The sequence below is a fragment of the Pseudoliparis swirei genome, chromosome 9 (assembly GCF_029220125.1).
Source record: "Pseudoliparis swirei isolate HS2019 ecotype Mariana Trench chromosome 9, NWPU_hadal_v1, whole genome shotgun sequence".
Taxonomy (NCBI): domain Eukaryota; kingdom Metazoa; phylum Chordata; class Actinopteri; order Perciformes; family Liparidae; genus Pseudoliparis; species Pseudoliparis swirei.
Window position 1 is genome coordinate 2,746,040 of NC_079396.1, and position 18,811 is coordinate 2,764,850.

The 18,811-nt window shown below is 43.8% G+C and overlaps 1 protein-coding gene across 1 annotated transcript; it reads right to left on the bottom strand.

Annotated features, from left to right (window-relative positions):
- Window positions 1-52: 52 nt before the first annotated feature.
- On the bottom strand, window positions 53-18,061 carry hck (HCK proto-oncogene, Src family tyrosine kinase). The gene is made up of 13 exons (XM_056422705.1): window positions 17,839-18,061; window positions 12,076-12,215; window positions 6,389-6,422; window positions 5,922-6,015; window positions 5,398-5,493; window positions 5,191-5,294; window positions 3,922-4,071; window positions 3,329-3,481; window positions 3,059-3,241; window positions 2,679-2,755; window positions 1,705-1,858; window positions 1,000-1,131; window positions 53-901 (listed from the first exon to the last, which is right to left on the bottom strand). Exons 2-13 carry the CDS (start codon window positions 12,205-12,207, stop codon window positions 699-701), a joined length of 1,512 nt encoding a protein of 503 aa, XP_056278680.1. The 5' UTR covers window positions 12,208-12,215; window positions 17,839-18,061; the 3' UTR covers window positions 53-698.
- Between the last annotated feature and the right edge of the window lie 750 nt (window positions 18,062-18,811).

Consider the following 18,811-nt stretch of genomic DNA (forward strand, 5'->3'; position numbering starts at 1 on the left):
TAAAGTCCACCGCTCCACCTTCCTTTGATGGGAGCACAATAACTAAATCCAGTCTTTATTATTATTTTTATTATATAGACGTCATATAGCATGTGCCGTACAGTGAAGACTCCTGCATAATTTTTTACAGTACATATTATGTAAAACACTTTCAAAGCTTGTACAATATTAGGGACTATACACACATAATAAGAGGGATGATGGTAGAAAAGTGGTATGGCTTTTTATCTTTTTCTTTTTTTGTTTAGGAAAAACCTTTTCTAATATTGTGTAGTAATGAATGATAAATGTATACATTATTCATTGACACTTCCTATGATGCCATGTATATAATGCATCATAAGCATATGTTATAAACTATTTATAACACTGTTATAAGCATTTATAAATAACTCCTTCATGGCAACCGTGCCACACTGTAAAGCATTATGAATACTTATGAGTGCTTATAATTAAAATGGTGCATTGCTGTACATTCTGTACAATACAAGCATGGTTATAATGCATTATTGGCATGGGCGTCGTAGAAAGCGTTCCCATTGTTTCTGTATTTTCCCTCTTCCTTATTACTTATAGTGTGGTTATGATCATTTCAAATGCTAGTGAAGAGCGCCCAATGAAAATATAAAAAAGTGAGGAGAAGTGATCCTTAGCTTCCTACAATATATAGATAAGAACATGTCTGTGGGTGTCCCGCCTCATGGCTGCTGCTGGTACTGGCTCTCTGTGGCGGTGTAGAAGTCCTCCAGGACGCTCTGCAGGTAGTCGAAGGTGGGCCGGTCCTCGGGCTTGTTCTTCCAGCACTCCAGCATGATTTCATAGAGTTCGGCGGGACAGCTGTCCTGGCGCTGCATTCGGTAGCCCTTCTCCAGGGCGCGGATCACTTCCGGGTTGGTCATCCCTGAAAACAGTAGCATGTAATCGGGTTAGGAGAGGCCGGATGGGCCTTGGCTCCTCACAAGGGTTCTGCATCAGAGCCGACCCCGGTGATCCTCTTACCCGGGTACGGCGTGCGTCCATAGCTGATGATCTCAGTCAGCAAGATGCCGAAGGACCAGACGTCAGATTTGATGGTGAAAGAGCCGTAGTTGATGGCCTCAGGGGCCGTCCACTTGATGGGGAATTTGGCTCCTGGGTTGTAGGGAAAGATGGAAAAAAATACAGTCAAGGAACAATGTTAGGTCCATGCTCATAGAACCCTGGTTTGAAAGGTTCTTTGAGACACCTTTATAGGTTCTTTGAAGAACTCTTTAAAGACATGGTTCTTTAAAGAACCCTGGTTTGAAAGGTTCTTTGTGCAACCAAAAATGGTGCCTTAAAGAACCATGTTTTAAAGGTTCTTTGAGACACCTTCATAGGTTCTTTGAAGAACTCTTTAAGGACATGGTTCTTTAAAGAACCCTGGTTTGAAAGGTTCTTTGTGGAACCAAAAATGGTGCCTTAAAGAACCGTGTTTTAAGGGTTCTTTGAGACACCTTCATAGGTTCTTTGAAGAACTCTTTAAGGACATGATTCTTTAAAGAACCCTGGTTTGAAAGGTTCTTTGTGGAACCAGAAATGGTGCCTTAAAGAACCCTGGTTCATACAGCAACTGGCTGTATGTGCCGGAGAACTGATGAAACCGTCGACCGCTCCCGTTTCATGAGTTCCGGGTTCCCCCGGTTCCTGATCACTTCTACTGATGACACTGATGACGCGCCATACCTTCTCTGGCCGTGTACTCGTTGTCTTCGATGATGCGGGCGAGGCCAAAGTCGGCGATTTTGCACACCAGAGCCTTGTTGACCAGGATGTTGGCCGCCCTGAGGTCTCGGTGGATGTAGTTCCTCTGCTCGATGTAGGCCATACCCTCGGCGGTCTGGACAAATGAGTCCATGTAAAACAATCAGAACATAGTCACCAATAGAAAGTATCACTGGCAATGAAAAACATCAACCCAAGCACCATATATAGACGTATATATGTGTACTGGATGTGATTGAATTAATCGGATGAATATTCGAATGTGACACCTTTATAGGTTCTCTGAAAAACTCTTTAAAGAAATGGTTCTTTAAAGAACCCTGGTTTGAAAGGATCTTTGTGGAACCATAAATGGTGCCTTAAAGAACCATTTTTATTCATAATTTCCTTGAAGCTAGAGATCAACACCAAACGCTCATGTCTACGATGTTTACTCAGGGAAGGAATCCAGAGATAAAGTTAATTCATTAATTCGTTCATCTTCACACTTTTTTTTTACAACCAGATTTTCTTTCTTGGCAGGAGTCGCCCCCTGGTGGCCAGTAGAGAGAATGCAGGTTTAAGCAAACTTAGCATTCGCTTCACTTTTTAGGAACCGGAGGTTGCCGCCTGTTTGCAAACCCCCCCCCGCTAGATGCTACTGAACCTTTTAAGTAAATAAAAAACCCTTTCAGGATATCACGTTAAGCAGGATGCTCCTGTTGTTCAGTGTTAGCTTTACGTCTCCCTGCTTTAAGGGCCGTTGCTCTCCTCGCAGTCAGTAGCGTCCATCATTCTCTGACCAACCTTACAAACAGAGGGTCCAACTCTTGTTGATTGATTTGTGTACTCGCATGCGGCTCGTTGCAGACACACAAAAGGACGCGCTGACATAAATACACAAAAACAACCACGCGAGATCTGGTCCGGCGAGCGACAGCGACGCTCACTCTCACCTGGGCGGAGAAGTCGATGAGCTTTGGGAGCTTGACGCAGTTTCCCTCATCGCTCTTCAAGAAGTCTAATAAACTACCTGTGGGCACACACACACACACACACACACACACACACACACACACACACACACACACACACACACACACACACACACACACACACACACACACACACACACACACACACACACACACACTGCCATTTAGAAGGAATATATACATACACGCACACACACACACCTTTCTCCATGAAGTCAGTGATGATGTAGATGGTGACCACACACACACACACACACACACACACACACACACACACACACACACACACACACACACACACACACACACACACACACACACACACACACACACACACACACCTTTCTCCATGAACTCGGTGATAATGTAGATGGGCTCCTCGATGGTGACCACGGCGTTGAGGCGGACCAGCTTGTCGTGCTGCAGGCTCTTCATCAGGTTGGCCTCGGCCATGAAGGCCTCCACCGACATGGTGCCGGGCTTCATGGTCTTCACCGCCACCTTGGTGTGCTTCATGTACGTGGCTGAGGGCGAAATCACAGCGCGTCGGGATTAGAAAAGGAGTCGCCGGCTTCACGGCCGGACCGTCAGAACATCTGGACCCGTCTCACCCAGCCAGACTTCTCCGAACTGGCCGGCGCCGAGCTTCTTCTCCAGCTTGAGCGACGATCTGGGGATCTCCCAGGCGTCTTTCTCCCACGGCTTCTCCGGTTTGGGGCTCAGGCACGGGCTGGTCAGGTTCTGGCAGAGGCCATCTCCCTGCTCTGGAGTAAACGGAAAAATAATAAAACTTACATTTATTAAATGTCTTTTTACAATAGAAATGTGCAACAACAACAAAATACAGTACTATCCGAAAAGTTCATACAAATATTTAATGCAAAAACTTCAATTTTATCACATTTCTTTATACAATACAAATCTGCACTATTTTGTTCATATTTACGAGAAAAGTATATTATTTAACAAATCTTTCGAAGTTGACCAGGAGAGGGCGCTCATAGTTAGTGGGGGGACACAGACCCAACTGAATATATATATGTATTAAAATTTAAAAAACTGATCCCCTTACTGGTTACTGAGAACCCCATGTGTGCTCTTTAAGAGTCTTTGTGTACTAGAAAAGCAATATAGAAGTCTAAATTAACATTATTATTATTATTATAATGACTGAACAAGAGGAGGCTGAGCTCAGTGAACTCACTCTTGTAATGGCCGACCAGCTCCTGCAGGGTGGTGAAGGTGTTGCGCGGAGAGATGTAGAATCCTCCGTTGTCCAGCGTTCGGATCTTGTAATGTTTGACCGTGTCGCCGACCTTGGGGTCGCCGTCCCTCACGGACAAGGAGTAGCTGCCTGGAACAGAGAGAAGACCCGTGAACTGGATGTTTAAAAAAAACATGTTTAGTATTTTTTATCTAAACATGTATTTTCAGATGTTGGGTCTTTTAGAAATATCTATATATAATACTTCCTGCCCAGCAACACTTAAAGGGGAACTCCAATAATTTAGTATTGTACTTCCATAAATTTGGGGAACTCACAACAGAGAGATACAAAATATATATATACAGGGCTCTCAAGTCTCACGCATTGAGCGTGAGACTCACGCATTTCGGTCTTAACTCACGCACTCCCGCCACACATCGTATTCCTCACGCTGAAAAAAACTCTCGGCTATTTAATGCTTGAATGCAGGGGTGCTCAATACGCCGATCGATAGGTCGATCGCGGTCGCTGCAGAGCTCCGACGCCGGTCTGCGCGCATCGGGACGGAGCAAAAAAATAGTCACTAGCACCCCCCCCCCCATCTGTCCTTTTAAAAATATTATAATACAGAAAATTGCAATCACTTTGTAGAACAATGCAAATAAAGTTATATATGAGCAAAAAAACACACTGGCAAAAAAATAGCTTAATGCACTGGATGTATTTTCAAGATAATAACAATAAGTGCAACTTGTGAAAAAGTATTTGACAATAAAGAGTTTTACACTGCATACATTTTTAAAACAATAATGTGCAACCGGCGCAAAACAAAATGAGTGCAGGTATGTGTGTCATGTTTTATTAGTATCTTTTTTTCAACGGGGTTGCAGGCTTGATTCAGCCACTCAACTCATGCTCAAGGATGAGCTTTTATTTTGAAGGGAAACAACAGAAACGGAGAATGGCTTTTTGCAAAACTCAGAGAATCAGCGTTTTGCTAACGGCGTAACGCAAACATGTACACGAAGACGAAGGTACAGACATCTCAACATGTATTTATTCATGTCTTATGTGTACTTTGAACGTGTGTAATATGTGAAGTTCTCAATAAAAGGTCTTTGTGCATTTCCTCCTGTAGTACCACTGCGCCCCACTAGAGGGACGCTCCCCACAGTTTGAGAACCGCTGCGCTCTGCAGTCTCATTTCTACGGAGTGGGAGGGGTTTCACTTCACAATGACTCTGAATCCTGACCCTTTGACCTCACCCTTGGTGGTCTCGCTGTCTCGGATCATGAAGGAGCCCGTTTTGTTCCCGGGGGCCAGCAGCTGCCTCTCGGCATCTTTCCTGCTCACGCCCTTGAAGAACCACCTGAACGACAGGAAACAGACCCGTTAGCCTCGAGACACGGAGAGGTGGCATCGAAGGTACGGCGCACTACGTTAGCCGACGCTGCACACGTATGTACGCTTACTCCTCGGCCTCCAGCGTGTCTTTGGCCACGTAGTTACTGGGGATGAAGCCCTCCTGACCCGAGCTGATCAACTTAGCCTTCCACCACTCCCCCGATCTGGAGAGAGAGAGAGAGAGAGGTATGACTAGGGATGGGTATCGTTTGGGTTTTTTCCGACACCGGTGCTAAACCGGTACTTTTAAAACGCTACCGGTGCCTGAACCAATACTTAAAATAAAAAAAGCACAATGAGGACATTAAAAACCTCTTCGGCCTGTCAGACTGTCGAGCTCCTAGCCACAAGCTACGAGCTAGCGCTAGCTACGAACTAGCTTAAACATGGTTATAATGGCAAATTTATTATTTGTTGGCCTACTTTTATGAATGCAAGACTTGCAATCAACGTTACGGTACTAATCTGAGTTACGGCTGCTCTTGTCTTCATCGGTCTCCACACTGGCTCCGGGTTTCGGCCGAGTCCCAACGCTTGCCTTTTAAGCCGGCAGCTAGGTCATGAATTTGCTCCTCGTATCCGTCACACTCACTCCTCCAGGATCTGGAGCTTATCCCCCTTCTTGAAGCCGAGGTCGCCGTTGTGGATGGCCTCGTAGTCGAACAGCGCCATGACGACGCTCTCTCCTGCGGAAGCACACGGCCCACCGAACAACGTGAAAACCAAACTCTGGAGAACCTTAAACTGTGCAGTTGAAACCAAGCATGTGTTTTTATTTATTTTTTGGCCGGTATAAGTCGACATTTGTATATTTAAGCGTGAACCACGGCTATCTCGAGTTCCCCGGGGCTTCGGCCATGTAACTGACTTCCTGGTGTGCCTGATGATAATAAGAGTCTTGTTTAGGAGGCCTTAGTTTCAAGACTGTGGTGGTGTTTGAAAGGTGTGTGTGTGTGTGTGTGTGTGTGTGGGGGGGGGGGGGGGGTGGTGTTAGTGGTTTGTTAGTGACATACAAAAGCAGGTACAGTTTGCAATGGGGAGATAAAGATCGTGACTCACCGTCTGAAGAGTTTGAATTGGACGCCATTTTGCTCTGTAGAGAGAAAGACATGCGGTGGTATTCAATTCAATTCAATTCAGTTTATTTGTATAGCCCAATTTCACAAATTACAAATTTGTCTCGGAGTGCTTTACAATCTGTACACATAGACATCCCTGCCCCAAAACCTCACATCGGACCAGGAAAACTCCCAAATAACCCTTCAGGGGAAAAAGGAAGAAACCTGGAGGAGAGCAACAGAGGAGGATCCCTCTCCTAGGATGGACAGATGCAATAGATGTAATGTGTACAGAAGGACAGATTTAGAGTTAAAATACATTCAATGAATATGACAGAGTGTATGAATAGTTCATAGTAGGCATATTCCACGATGGAGACCTCCACGATCCATCAGGCAGATGGCGGTGGGGAGGAGGGTCTCAACAGGACAGTGGCGTAGTCATGAGCAGGAATTTCCATCAGGCAGATACTTCGGGAGAAAGCAGAGTTAGTAACGTGTGATTGAGAGATGAAAATTCATCGAGAGAAAAAAGAGGAGATAGGTACTCAGTGCATCCTGGCTGGACCAGGGCAAACCTGATTCAGCCCTAACTATAAGCTCTGTCAAGAGGAAGGTCTTAAGTCTACTCTAAACGAGGTGACTGTGTCTGCCTCCCGGACTGAAATTGGAAGCTGGTTCCATAAAAGGAGCTTGATAACTAAAGGCTCTGGCTCCCATTCTACTTTTAAGACTCTAGGAACTACAAGTAGTCAAGCTCCTTAAGATATGATGGAGCATCACCAATCAAGGCTTTGTAGGTTAAGAAGAATTTTAAAAGTGATTCTTGATTTTACTGGGAGCCAGTGCAGAGCAGCTAGTGCAGGAGTGATGTGATCTCTTTTCTTAGTTTTAGTGAGAACACGAGCTGCAGCATTCTGGATCAACTGGAGGGACCTAAGAGATTTATTAGAGCAGCCTGATAATAAGGAGTTGCAGTAATCCAGTCTCTTTCTGCATCTTTTGAGACAAGATGTGCCTGATTTTGAAATATTACGTAGATGAAAGAATGCAGTCCTTGAGATTTGCTTACGTGGGAGTTAAAGGACAAGTCCCGATCAAAGATAACGCCAAGATTCTTTACAGTGGTGTTGGATGCCAGGGCAATGCCGTCTACAGAATCCACATCACCAGATAATTGATCTCTTTTGTCTGAGTTTAACATCAAGAAGTTGCAGGTCATCCATGTTTTATGTCTTTAAGACATGCTTGAATTTTACAGAGTTGGTTGCTCTCCTCTGGTTTTATCGATAAATATAGTTGAGTGTCATCTGCATAACAATGAAAGTTTATGGAGTGTTTCCTGATAATATTGCCCAAAGGAAGCATGTATAAGGTAAATAAAATTGGTCCAAGCACAGAACCTTGTGGAACTCCGTGATTAACGTTGGTGGTTATCAATACAAACTGAGATCGATCTGATAAATAGGATTTAAACCAAATTAGTGCCGTGCCTGAAATGCCAATCGACTGCTCCAGTCTCTGTAACAGGATGTCATGGTCAATGGTGTCGAATGCAGCACTAAGGTCTAACAAGACCAGGACAGAGAGGAGTCCTTTATCTGCTGCCATTAAGAGGTCATTTGTAATTTTCACCAGTGCCGTCTCGGTGCTGTGGTGTTTTCTAAATCCTGATTGAAATTTCTCAAATAAACTATTATGATGTAGAAAGTCGCACAACTGATTTGCGACCACTTTCTCAAGGATCTTGGAGAGGAAGGGAGGTTAGAGATCGGTCTGTAGTTAGCCAATACCTCTGGATCCAGAGTGGGCTTCTTCAGGAGAGGTTTAATAACAGCCACCTTGAAGGAGTGTGGGCCTGTTAGCAGAGACACATTGATAATATCTAATAGAGAGCCGCCAATTAAAGGCAAAACGTCTTTAAGCAGCCTCGTCGGGATGGGGTCCAAGAGACAGGTAGAAACCGTTGAAAATAATTGGTCACGGTTGATAGGAGAAAACCCTCAAATATACACCAGGGCATACAGCGGTTTCCAAGGCCATTCCACTTGAGGACAGATTGGCACTGGTTATGGGCAAGAGATTATTAATCTTGTCCCTAATAGTTAAAATCTTTTCATTAAAGAAGTTCATAAAGTCATTACCACTAAGGTTTATTCTGTCAGCCTGGCTACAGTGCTGAAGAGAAACCTGGGGTTGTTTTATTTTTTCTATTATTGATGAGTAATAGGCTGCTCTGGCAGGCCTTCTTATATGTTTTAAGACTATCTGGTCTGAGGGTTATACCAGGAGCAAACCTCCTCTTCCTCACTGTCTTCTTCTTCAGACAGTGTCATTCTCAGAGAGCCTATGGCACTGTCAACAAGATGATCAATCTGGGACGGACTAAAGTTAGACCAGGAGTCCTCTGTTATATTGAAATACAGAAGGAATTGACTATCAGTTAGACATCTAGTGTAGAAACTTTTGAGTATAAATTCAAAAGTTATGAGGTTGTGGTCTGACAGAAGAGGATTCTGTGGGAAGACGTTCAAATGCTCAATGTCAACGCCATAAGTAAGAACAAGATCAAGCGTGTGGCCAAAGCTGTGAGTGGGTTTCTGTACTCTCTGACAGAAGCCAATCGAGTCCAACAAGGAGATGAATGCAGCACTAAGGCAATCATTATCAACATCCACATGGATATTAAAATCTCCAACAATAATAACTTTATCGGTTTTAAGAACCAAACTTGATATAAATTCTGAGAATTCAGATATAAACTCTGAATATGGACCTGGTGGCGGTACAGAATCACAAATTGAATTGGCTGTAGTGTTTTCCAGGTTGGATGTGAAAGACTAAGAACAAGGCTTTCAAATGAGGTGTAGTGTAATTTTGGTTGAGGATTAATTAATAGGCTCGATTCATATGACTTGGAGGAGTCGATTCATTCAGGCAGACATATTCTTCATGGCTCAGCCAGGTTTCAGTTAGGCAACATAAATCAATGTGATTATCTGATATTAAATCATTCAGTAACACAGCTTTAGATGACAGAGATCGAATATTTAGGAGACCACATTTAATAGACCTATTTTGTTGCACTGCTGAAATAATTGTGTTAACTTGTATAAGGTTATTGTCTCTTCTGCTTACTTTTGATTTATTTAATTGGGACAGACACAGTCTCTACTCTAAAGTCAAGGGTGGGTAACTGCTCGAATGGAAGAGCAGAGAAGGGTGTTAAACTACAACTCTGCTCCCGGTTCCTGATCTGAACCCTGGGTTGTCATAGATTAAGTCCGGTGATCAACTTGGTCATATTGGGATGGATGCCGTCTCTCCTCATCAGATCAGGTTTTCCCAGAAAGTCTTCCAGTTGTCTTGGGCACCACCTCGACAGCCAGCGGTTGAAAGTCTGTCTGCAAATTTGGGACGATTCCACATTAATTTTAGTGAGTTTACAATCTGACTGTATCTCCGCTTATCCTTAGCCAGCAGCTTCAAACAAGACTACTCTGGTCCCCTGACTATAGAGCTGTGTTCCTCAGCGGGTGTGTCGCTGAGCAGGAAAACTACAGTTACCCAACCATCCAGACCTGCCTCCAACCTAGCAAATAAACTACACTTGTTGCATGTATCGTTATCATTAAGGAGGCAGGGGATAACTATACATGAGACACACTGAGCAAGAGGAGGGAGAAGAAGAAGTCATGCTCGCTGTTGAGCTGGCAACCAAAGCTTACCGGAAGAGTGAGATGATGCGTTCAGGAGCAGCTGGGAAAATCAGACAACTCCAGGTGGCCAAGAGGAGACCGTCAACCCCCCCCCCCCTCCAGTTTGGTTGATTCGAAATGAGAAGATTTTCCTTGGGGGGGGGGGGGGGGATTGCTTGGTCAGTGCAATGCTAGCTCGTGCCTTAAAACGTCCGACTTCAGATGTCGGAAAAGTACACCGATGAGAGCCTTGGGAGTCAACCCAGCCACGAAAAGCAACACGTTTTATTTTTTCTTTACTATTGTTATAATATTAATATGAAGCAACGCAGATTTCATTACTTTGTATATGACATGGACATCTTTAACTTTAAACTGAAATTGTCATTTTTGGATTTTCCAAAGCAGGACGAAGTTTTCCTTCATTGACTCAAAATATGACTTAAAACAATGCTCTGTATATGTTCTGTACTTTTAATGATTTTAATCTCAAATTCAGCTTTAATAGATTTTATTATTAAACTTGTATAAATACCCAGTGCTATGCCACCAAAAAGTCACACAGACAACAATACACACAACCGACAACAAACAACCAAAACCAGAAGTAGCCCCATAAAACACGACCGTCAGAAAAATGCTAAATATAAATCGAAATAAAAAAGGCGGTAATTAAAAAAATCGAATTGCTGCTGAATAAAACAGACGTTTTGTAAGGAAGGACGTTTTCTTATCGCAGTGGAGGTACCTAGAAGCTACCCGGACACATGCAGACCCCTGAGAGATAACACCGTCTCTTCGCTCGTGTCACTTCCTCTTCCTCCGACATGGCGGCCTGCTCACAGGAAGCCGCTACAGCGATCAAAGTCTGGCCGGTGTGCAAACAAGCAGGGACACCGTTTATGAGCACTTCGTCTCCGAGAGGCAGACCGCGGTCGTTAACCGATGCCGCGGAGTCGTGTTTCCTCTCCTCCTTTATTATTATACATTTTTATCATGAAGCTCTCGTGTAACTTCAGTCAGGAAGTTTATTTATTATACATCCGCCAATCATTCCTGACGCACGCTCACTCATAATCTACTCTCCGTCATGGTTACCTCCTTCCTTCCTTACTTGCCTCCTTGACTAGCTTCCTTCCTACCTTTCCTTCCTCCCCTTACTTCCTTGCCTCCTTTCCCTCCTCCCTTCCTTCTTTTCTTACCCCCTCCCTCAATTCCTTGCCTCCATGCCTATCTTCCTTCATACCTTTTACTTCCTCCCTTCCATTCCTTCCTTCATTGCCTCTTTGCCTAGCTTCCTTCCTACCTTTCCTTCATCCCTTCCTCCTCTTCTTTCCTTGCCTCTTTTCCCTCCTTCCTTCCTTCTTTTCTTACCCCCTCCCTTCCTTCCTTGCCTCCATGCCTACCTCCCTTATACATTTTACTTCCTCCCTTCCCTTCCTTCATTGCCTCCTTTCCTTCCTACCTTTCTTACCTCCTTTCCTTCCTTCCTACCTTTCCTTCCTCCCTTCCTCCCCTTCCTCTTTTCCCTCCTTCCTTCCTTCTTTTCTTACCCCCTCCCTCGCCTCCATGCCTAGCTTCCTTCATACCTTTTACACTTGGCGTATCTTGTTCATAATTCTTCTCTAGTTTCACAGAATCAAGATTTTGAATAAGGAAATTTGACTTTTTGAAATTTTACTATTTTTTACAACACATTCCCCTCGACTGGGCAAAGTGTGCAACCTTTAGAGGTAAAATCCTCGAGTATCACCCCCAAAACGAAAAGACTGAACTTTTACTTCTAGTCATTTGACTGTTGATGTATTCACGTAACTTTGGCTTGTAATAGAGTATTTATACATATATATATATTAGTTTATATTGCTACTGCTGTTTTGAATACTCCCACGTAAGGGCGTGTCACAGTTGGGGGTAGAAGTTGTTTTAGGAATAATGTTTTGGGGGAAGCCAAGTGTAGATGCTAACTTCTCTCTGCTTCATTACTCACAGCCTTGGTTCCGGCGATGGCCGCCGTGGGGTCTTTGACGTAGTGCGCCGCCAGCGCCTGGCTCTCCTGGTCGTCGCCGGCCGTCTCCTTGCCCAGAGCCTCCTGCTCCTGCTTGGAGCCCACACAGCCCATAGCACCTCCTGCAGCGGAGGAGGCAACAGCAGGACAGTGAGGGCCCGAGGGCGCTGGAGGCGCTCCTGCTGTATTCAATTACATTCAGTTCATTTGTATCGCCCATTTTCACAAATTACAAATTCCCCTCAGAGGGCTTTACAATCTGTACACATAGACATCCCTGACCTTTGACCTTTGACCTCACATCGGATCAGGAACAACTCCCAAACAACCCTTCACGGGCAAAAAAGGTAAGAACCCTTCAGGAGAGCAACAGAGGAGGATCCCTCTCCAGGATGGACAGGTGTCATAGATGTCATGTGACCAGAAGGAATCATTACACACACATTAAAACACAGGAACAACACAATGAATACGACAGAGTGTCGGAAGAGTTGGTCGTCGGCATATTCCACGATGGAGACCTCCACGATCCATCAGGCAGATGGAGGTAGAGAGGAGGAGTGGGCGGAGTCTCAACAGTGGGCGGAGTCTCAGCAGTGGGCGGAGTCTCAGCAGGGCAATGGCGTAGTTGGTAGTCGGCATATTCCACGATCTGGAGGCGTACGCAGGTTGACGAGTCAGGAACATGCTCTGATCGTGCAGTCGTTGGGGAAGCGTGTGAGACAGAAACGCTGTTCAAGTATTACGTGACCTTTGACCTCTACGATGGGCAAACACGACGAGGAGTCCATGGAGCGCGAGTCCCTTTTCTTCATGCAGATGTAAAGGATCGTGATTGCAGTTTGTGCGGCGACGGCCCGTCGTCATGACGACGAAACGATGGCGGATCAATATTGAGGCGGGAACTTTTCTTAGCAGATAGCTTTGAAAGACAGGATGAAGAAAGAAAAGAGAAAACTGAAAGAAAAATCAAGCAATCGGATAAGGTAAGAAGGGAGGAAGGAAAGGTAGGAAGGAAGCTAGGCAAGGAAGGAAGGAAGGAAGGAAAGGGAGGAAGGAAGCTAGGCAAGGTAGGAAGGAAGGAAAAGAGGTAAGAAAGGAAGGGAGGAAGGAAAGGTAGGAAGTATGAAAGGAAGGAAGGAAGGAAAGGAAGGGAGGAAGGAAGCTAGGCAAGGTAGGAAGGAAGGAAAAGAGGTAAAAAAGGAAGGGAGGAAGGAAAGGTAGGAAGTATGAAAGGAAGGAAGGAAGGGAGGAAGGAAGCTAGGCAAAGAAGGAAGGAAGGAAAAGAGGTAAGAAAGGAAGTGAAGGAAGGGAGGAAGGAAAGGTAGGAAGGGAAGGAGGTATGAAAGGAAGGAAGGAAAGGAAGGGAGGAAGGAAGCTAGGCAAGGAAGGAAGGAAGGAAAAGAGGTAAGAAAGGAAGGGAAGGAAGGGAGGAAGGAAAGGTAGGAAGGAAAGGAGGTAAGAAAGGAAGGGAGGGAGCAAGGAAAGGAGGTAAGAAATGAAGGAAGTAAAGGAGCCAATGAAGGAAGGAAGGGAAGGGAGGAAGTAAAGGGAGGAAGGAAAGGTAGGAAAGGTAGGAAGGAAGCTAGGCAAAGAGGCAAGAAAGGAAGGAAAGGAGGTAAGAAAGGAAGGAAGGGAAGGACGCTAGTCAAGGAGGCAAGTAAGGAAGGAAGGAAAGGAAGGTAGGAAAGAGACAAGATTGGTTCGTAGATGTAATCTGATACCGACGTAGCAACGCCACGGCGTCTCGTGTCCGATCACACGCCCCTCCAGGCGGAGATCATAACGATCATATCAGTCGACCGAGGGAAGGAGGCTCATCTCCCCATAGACGTCTATGCGATCGGACTTCCTTGTTTGCATCGTTTCACTCTTCAAGGCCACACAGTTTCTTTTCCTGTGGACTGAAGCTGTGAACAGAAGCTGGATACCAACAACAACGAGAGAGACTCGTTCTCATGAGGCTTCCGGCCGAGGCCTCTTATCTCTCTGAGGCTGCTGCTTAAATGTCTTCTTTTTTAAGTCCCTAATATTGGGTGGCGAGAGTGTAATCAGAGGAAGTTGATGTAGATATTCTTCACTTTAGTTCACTGGAAGATCAAGACTATTTCAGGGGAAAGCGTCTGAAACCTCGACATTGTTGGTGTTCACTCTGACTTCAAAAGCTTTCACAGATAAATAATCAATAAGTCAAAAAAGGTCAAACTCATCTTTATTGTCACAAGTGACAATAAACATACTGTTAAATAACTCTCTTTGCTTTTGATTATTGTTTATTTGAGTGTAAATATATTGTACGTAAGAAAATGTCTCTAATATTACAACATAAATCCATTTAATTTGAAACCTTCAAAATAAAAGCATGGGAAATGTTTCTTCAATTTCTTTAAGAAAAGATGATCGCATGACTTTCAAGCCGTCCAACATAAAGTGAGGTGTATTAATAATAATACTAGTAATAAAGTGCAAAACAGCTAACAGCAAAGAACATTTAGACAACATATAAATGGTAAATTAAGAACTATAAAAAAACTGAGACATATGAGTCTAAAAAGTCATATAAAGTCATATTTATCGATAAAGATATTACAAGAATGAACACATAAGTTCTTCCCATCCACCGTTCAACAAGATAAATTATTCATCAGCAGAAACTCTGGAATACTTTAGCTTTTTCCTTCTTTCACACAGAAGCCCGACTGTGTGTCCTCATGTAAATGTGAGGCCGGTTATCTGGAACGAGGTTTCAAGAGAAGCGAGAACAAAGAGGGAGTCTGTGACGGACAATATAAGTTGTGTTTCGTACACGTGTTTATCATAAACTGTGGACATAACTCCTATGGTTGCCTAAATCACATGGCACTGTAGAACACAGGTGTCAAACACGAGGCCCGCGGGCCAAATCCGGCCCGCCGCATCTTTTTATGTGGCCCCTGACGGCTTGAAAGACATGTGATCACCTTTTCTTAAAGAAATTGAAAACAAAATTGCCGTGCTTTTATTTTGAAGGTTTCAAATTAAATGGATTTATGTTGTAATGTTAGAGACATTTTCTTATGTACAATGTATCTAAACTCAAATAAACAATAATCAAAAGCAAAGACAGTTATTTAACAATATGTTCGAGGAGCTTCGAAAGTGTTTCCGGCCCTTTAAGAGGGCGGCCATGATGCGGATGTGGCCCACGGTGAACATGAGTTTCACACCCCTGCTGTGGAACGATCCAACACAACAGAAGATGCCGGACGTCCTCAGTCCATGCATTTCAAATCCCTTTAAACTTGAAATGTTTCTGCATCTCTTTCATGAAAATCGACAGTAATGAGCCGTAATCACGCACCGCAGCTCGGTGGCGAGCAGTGGAAACATTTGTTCATTTGGACGTTCAGACGCAGGAAGTTCTGGTGTTCCAGAGGTCAACATCAACATATTTGCTTCCTTTTTTTCTCTTCTTCTCTTTTTCAAAAAGTTCCTCTTTAGGCGTCTAATTGTTCGGGCGCACGTATTGAATCGTCGAGTCCCCGTTGGGTTTACTCTGACACAAAATGGAGGTCAGTCAGCATTAGGCTGGTGGTAACACATTGCCCTAGTTTGGCAACTGGAAAGAAAAATAAACCCAGCTGTCATTGATTCAACTCAGTCGGCGAGTAAAGCAGCTACAATGCACGTCAAGGGAAACTCTACGTTCCATTAAGCCTCAATGGAAAAGGAGACTTTCAATGGAAGACAGTGAGATCCATTGGGACTCCATCACGGAGGCCAGCCAATAAAAACAATGTGTAGGCAAATAAAAGGTTTTTAAAGATGGCAGACTGGGGCTTTGATGATTTATAGATATCTCTTTTCCCATTTAAGTCTATGGTGGAACTGTTTAAAAAAAATTGTTGCTTAATGGCTTCACGTCAATTAAAACTCTGACTGGAAAACACAATATCAACACAATCATTTGACGTTTATTTCAACCATTTCTGACGTCTGTGTGCTAAATACATGGAGCTAGCGCTAACAGATGCTAAGCTCACCATAACGACCAGCTCGTCTGAACCCTGCCGAAAACCAAGAGAATCCAATAACCAGTATTCCTAAAGCTCGCCACTGAACATGTGCCAAGATGTCTCGCGGCGTCCGTCTTGTCGTCTCAACTCTCGGGAAGAAAAGCGAACGACACGATTTCTAAATCGTGTCAAACTTCACGGTTCAGTCCAGAGGGAGCGACCTCCTTCCTCCTGCATGTCAGCACGTTTTTTTGTAGCGCATTACGCGGTTCACAGTGAAGATGACCTTTGACCTTTCAGATGCAAAAAATGCCATCGCGTCATCGCTTTATTCAAAACATTTGTTTTGTGTGCTGACAATAAATTGGGGCTGTTAGTGCCGAAAGGTGTTAGCAGAGCGAGGTGAAACCCGCTCATGCTATGACGACGCCGACAGTTTCAGTTCTGAGCTTCTGTCTCTCCTCCTCGTTTAATTTTTTTTTCTCATAATGATGTATTAAAATAGAATAAAAAGTGATCAATAAAAAAATGAAAAAAGTCTTTCACCTGTAGCGTCTATGCCAAAGACCGGCAAACTAGTTTAACACATGAGAGCTGAGACTCTCACGACAGATGGGAACAAGTAATGTGTTACATAACATGTCGTGTGTTACGAGAAGTGATTGATATTGAAGCAGATGCACATTGTGTGGGCTGCCAGGCTGTGTGTACCTGTTTGATATACGGCCTCAGGCCATGAACATGTCACCTGCCAGGCAGGCACATCAAAAGAAAGAAAGGAAGAGTCACATGCATTGTTATTCAGTAACTTATCAGCAGGAAATGACTCTGGACTGCACGACGTCTCCATCTCTGCATGCTTGACTTTTAATAATCGTACTGCATGACATGTTTGCATGATTTAAAAAAAACTATTTCCTGCCATATAGACGAGACAGTTATTGAGAGAATATGCAGATAACAATTAGTACCAGCGCCCTAGGAATCGGATACATGGACTTCATATATATATATATATATATATACTGTACATATTGGATCATCCTCACTTATTTCTAGAAAGTATTTTGCGTTTAAGTTGGATCGTCCCAAAAAAAAAATCGAATTCTGCTTTTTCTGTCCAGCGACACATCTTGGTTGATGAGTCATTGGGAAATTTGGGGGTTGCAATAGCCCTCAAATGGGGAATTTAACAACCGGTATGAGGCAACGGCGGCCTTTCTGCAGTGTACATGAGCGCTCCACCCCAACAGTGAGAGGGGGGCCTGATGCTCCTCTGAGCTGTCAGGGAGCCGGAGGCCATTGGACAGCTAATGAAAAGATAATGCTCAGAGACTGCAAGTAGCAGAACGGAAACTAGTCGACTGGTGCTGGTTTCTGGTTTGGTTGAGATGGTCAGTCTAAAAATAACTCTCGCGCACGCGCAGAATGCATGAGAGTGGTGGGAAGCGCCGGCATAGGAACGTGTGTTAATTTCACTTCACTTTTAGCCAACTTTTTTTTCTCTTCATATTTCCTTTTTGCATAATTTGTGCAGTGACGTCAGCAGGAGGTGGCGGTTTCGACCCAAAGACGTTAAAGTTCCTCTTTTTTTTGCATCCCTTTTGTTAAGAACACTGCATGCCAAAGAAAAAAAAACCTTCTTATTATTATAATATTTCCCACACATTAACATCACAATCTGTATTCGTTATGTGTTTTTGCTTTTCTTGCTTGTGACTCGCGCACACAGATCAAAGAGGACACTTACCGTGATCCCTTGGCCTGTTACTTCTGTGCGCGTGGAGATATGCTCTTATAAGCCTGCAGCATAATCCTCATTTCATGCCCGTCGGCTCCATCCTTTCGCTGAACTTTCTGTTAGTTGTTGTTGTGGTTGTTGTTGTTGTTGTTGTTGTTGTTTGTTTCTCTCCCGGCTGTAGGCTGCAAGATGCGGACGGGTGGGAGCGGCGCGGCGCACTGGGGCTCGGACAAGGAAGTTTGAGCTGTGCGCATCAGACTGAGCTGGTGAGAAGAGGAACAAGCGCGCGCACACACACACACACACACGCGCACACACACGCACACACGGAATGCACACAGTCTGAAACAGCCAGCTCCCCCCCCCCTCCCCTACACCCGCCCATCTGCGTAATATTGCTGCGTAAAAAAAGCTGCCTTGTGCGTCAAAACCCAACATATCTTTTAATGATCCGTTATCTTTTTTTATGATCGTTGTCATAGTACATGTTTGTATTATTATTCCTCTGGATTACCAAATACAGAAAATGCTTCCAGGAATATCAACACCATTTTTTTTTAACATGCAAAAGAATAAATGAAGAACAATAAAAGAATGATGAAAAAAAGATTAGTTGAGGTAATCCAAATTAAAATAAATACACCTGTTCTAGTTCTGAACATAAAATGACAAAGCGGTCAGTTTAAATAGATAGTGAACCACCCTACAAGCAATCCAGATAGATACATGATTTAGTTATATCATCAAGTTGAATGTTTTATTGGTTTAATATCTATTTAATATTTGTTTTATCTTCTATATTTGGCTGTCTTTTCACACGAAAATGCTCCTGTGGTCCACTACAGTATACGGACATGCTGTAAAAGGGTTTTACAGCATTTTTTAAAATCTAAAATAATTTTTAAAATGTTTGAATTGTAAGATTTTAATTTAACTCTAAATAGGCAGGAAATCACACAAAAAATAAGAAGTTTGGAAGACT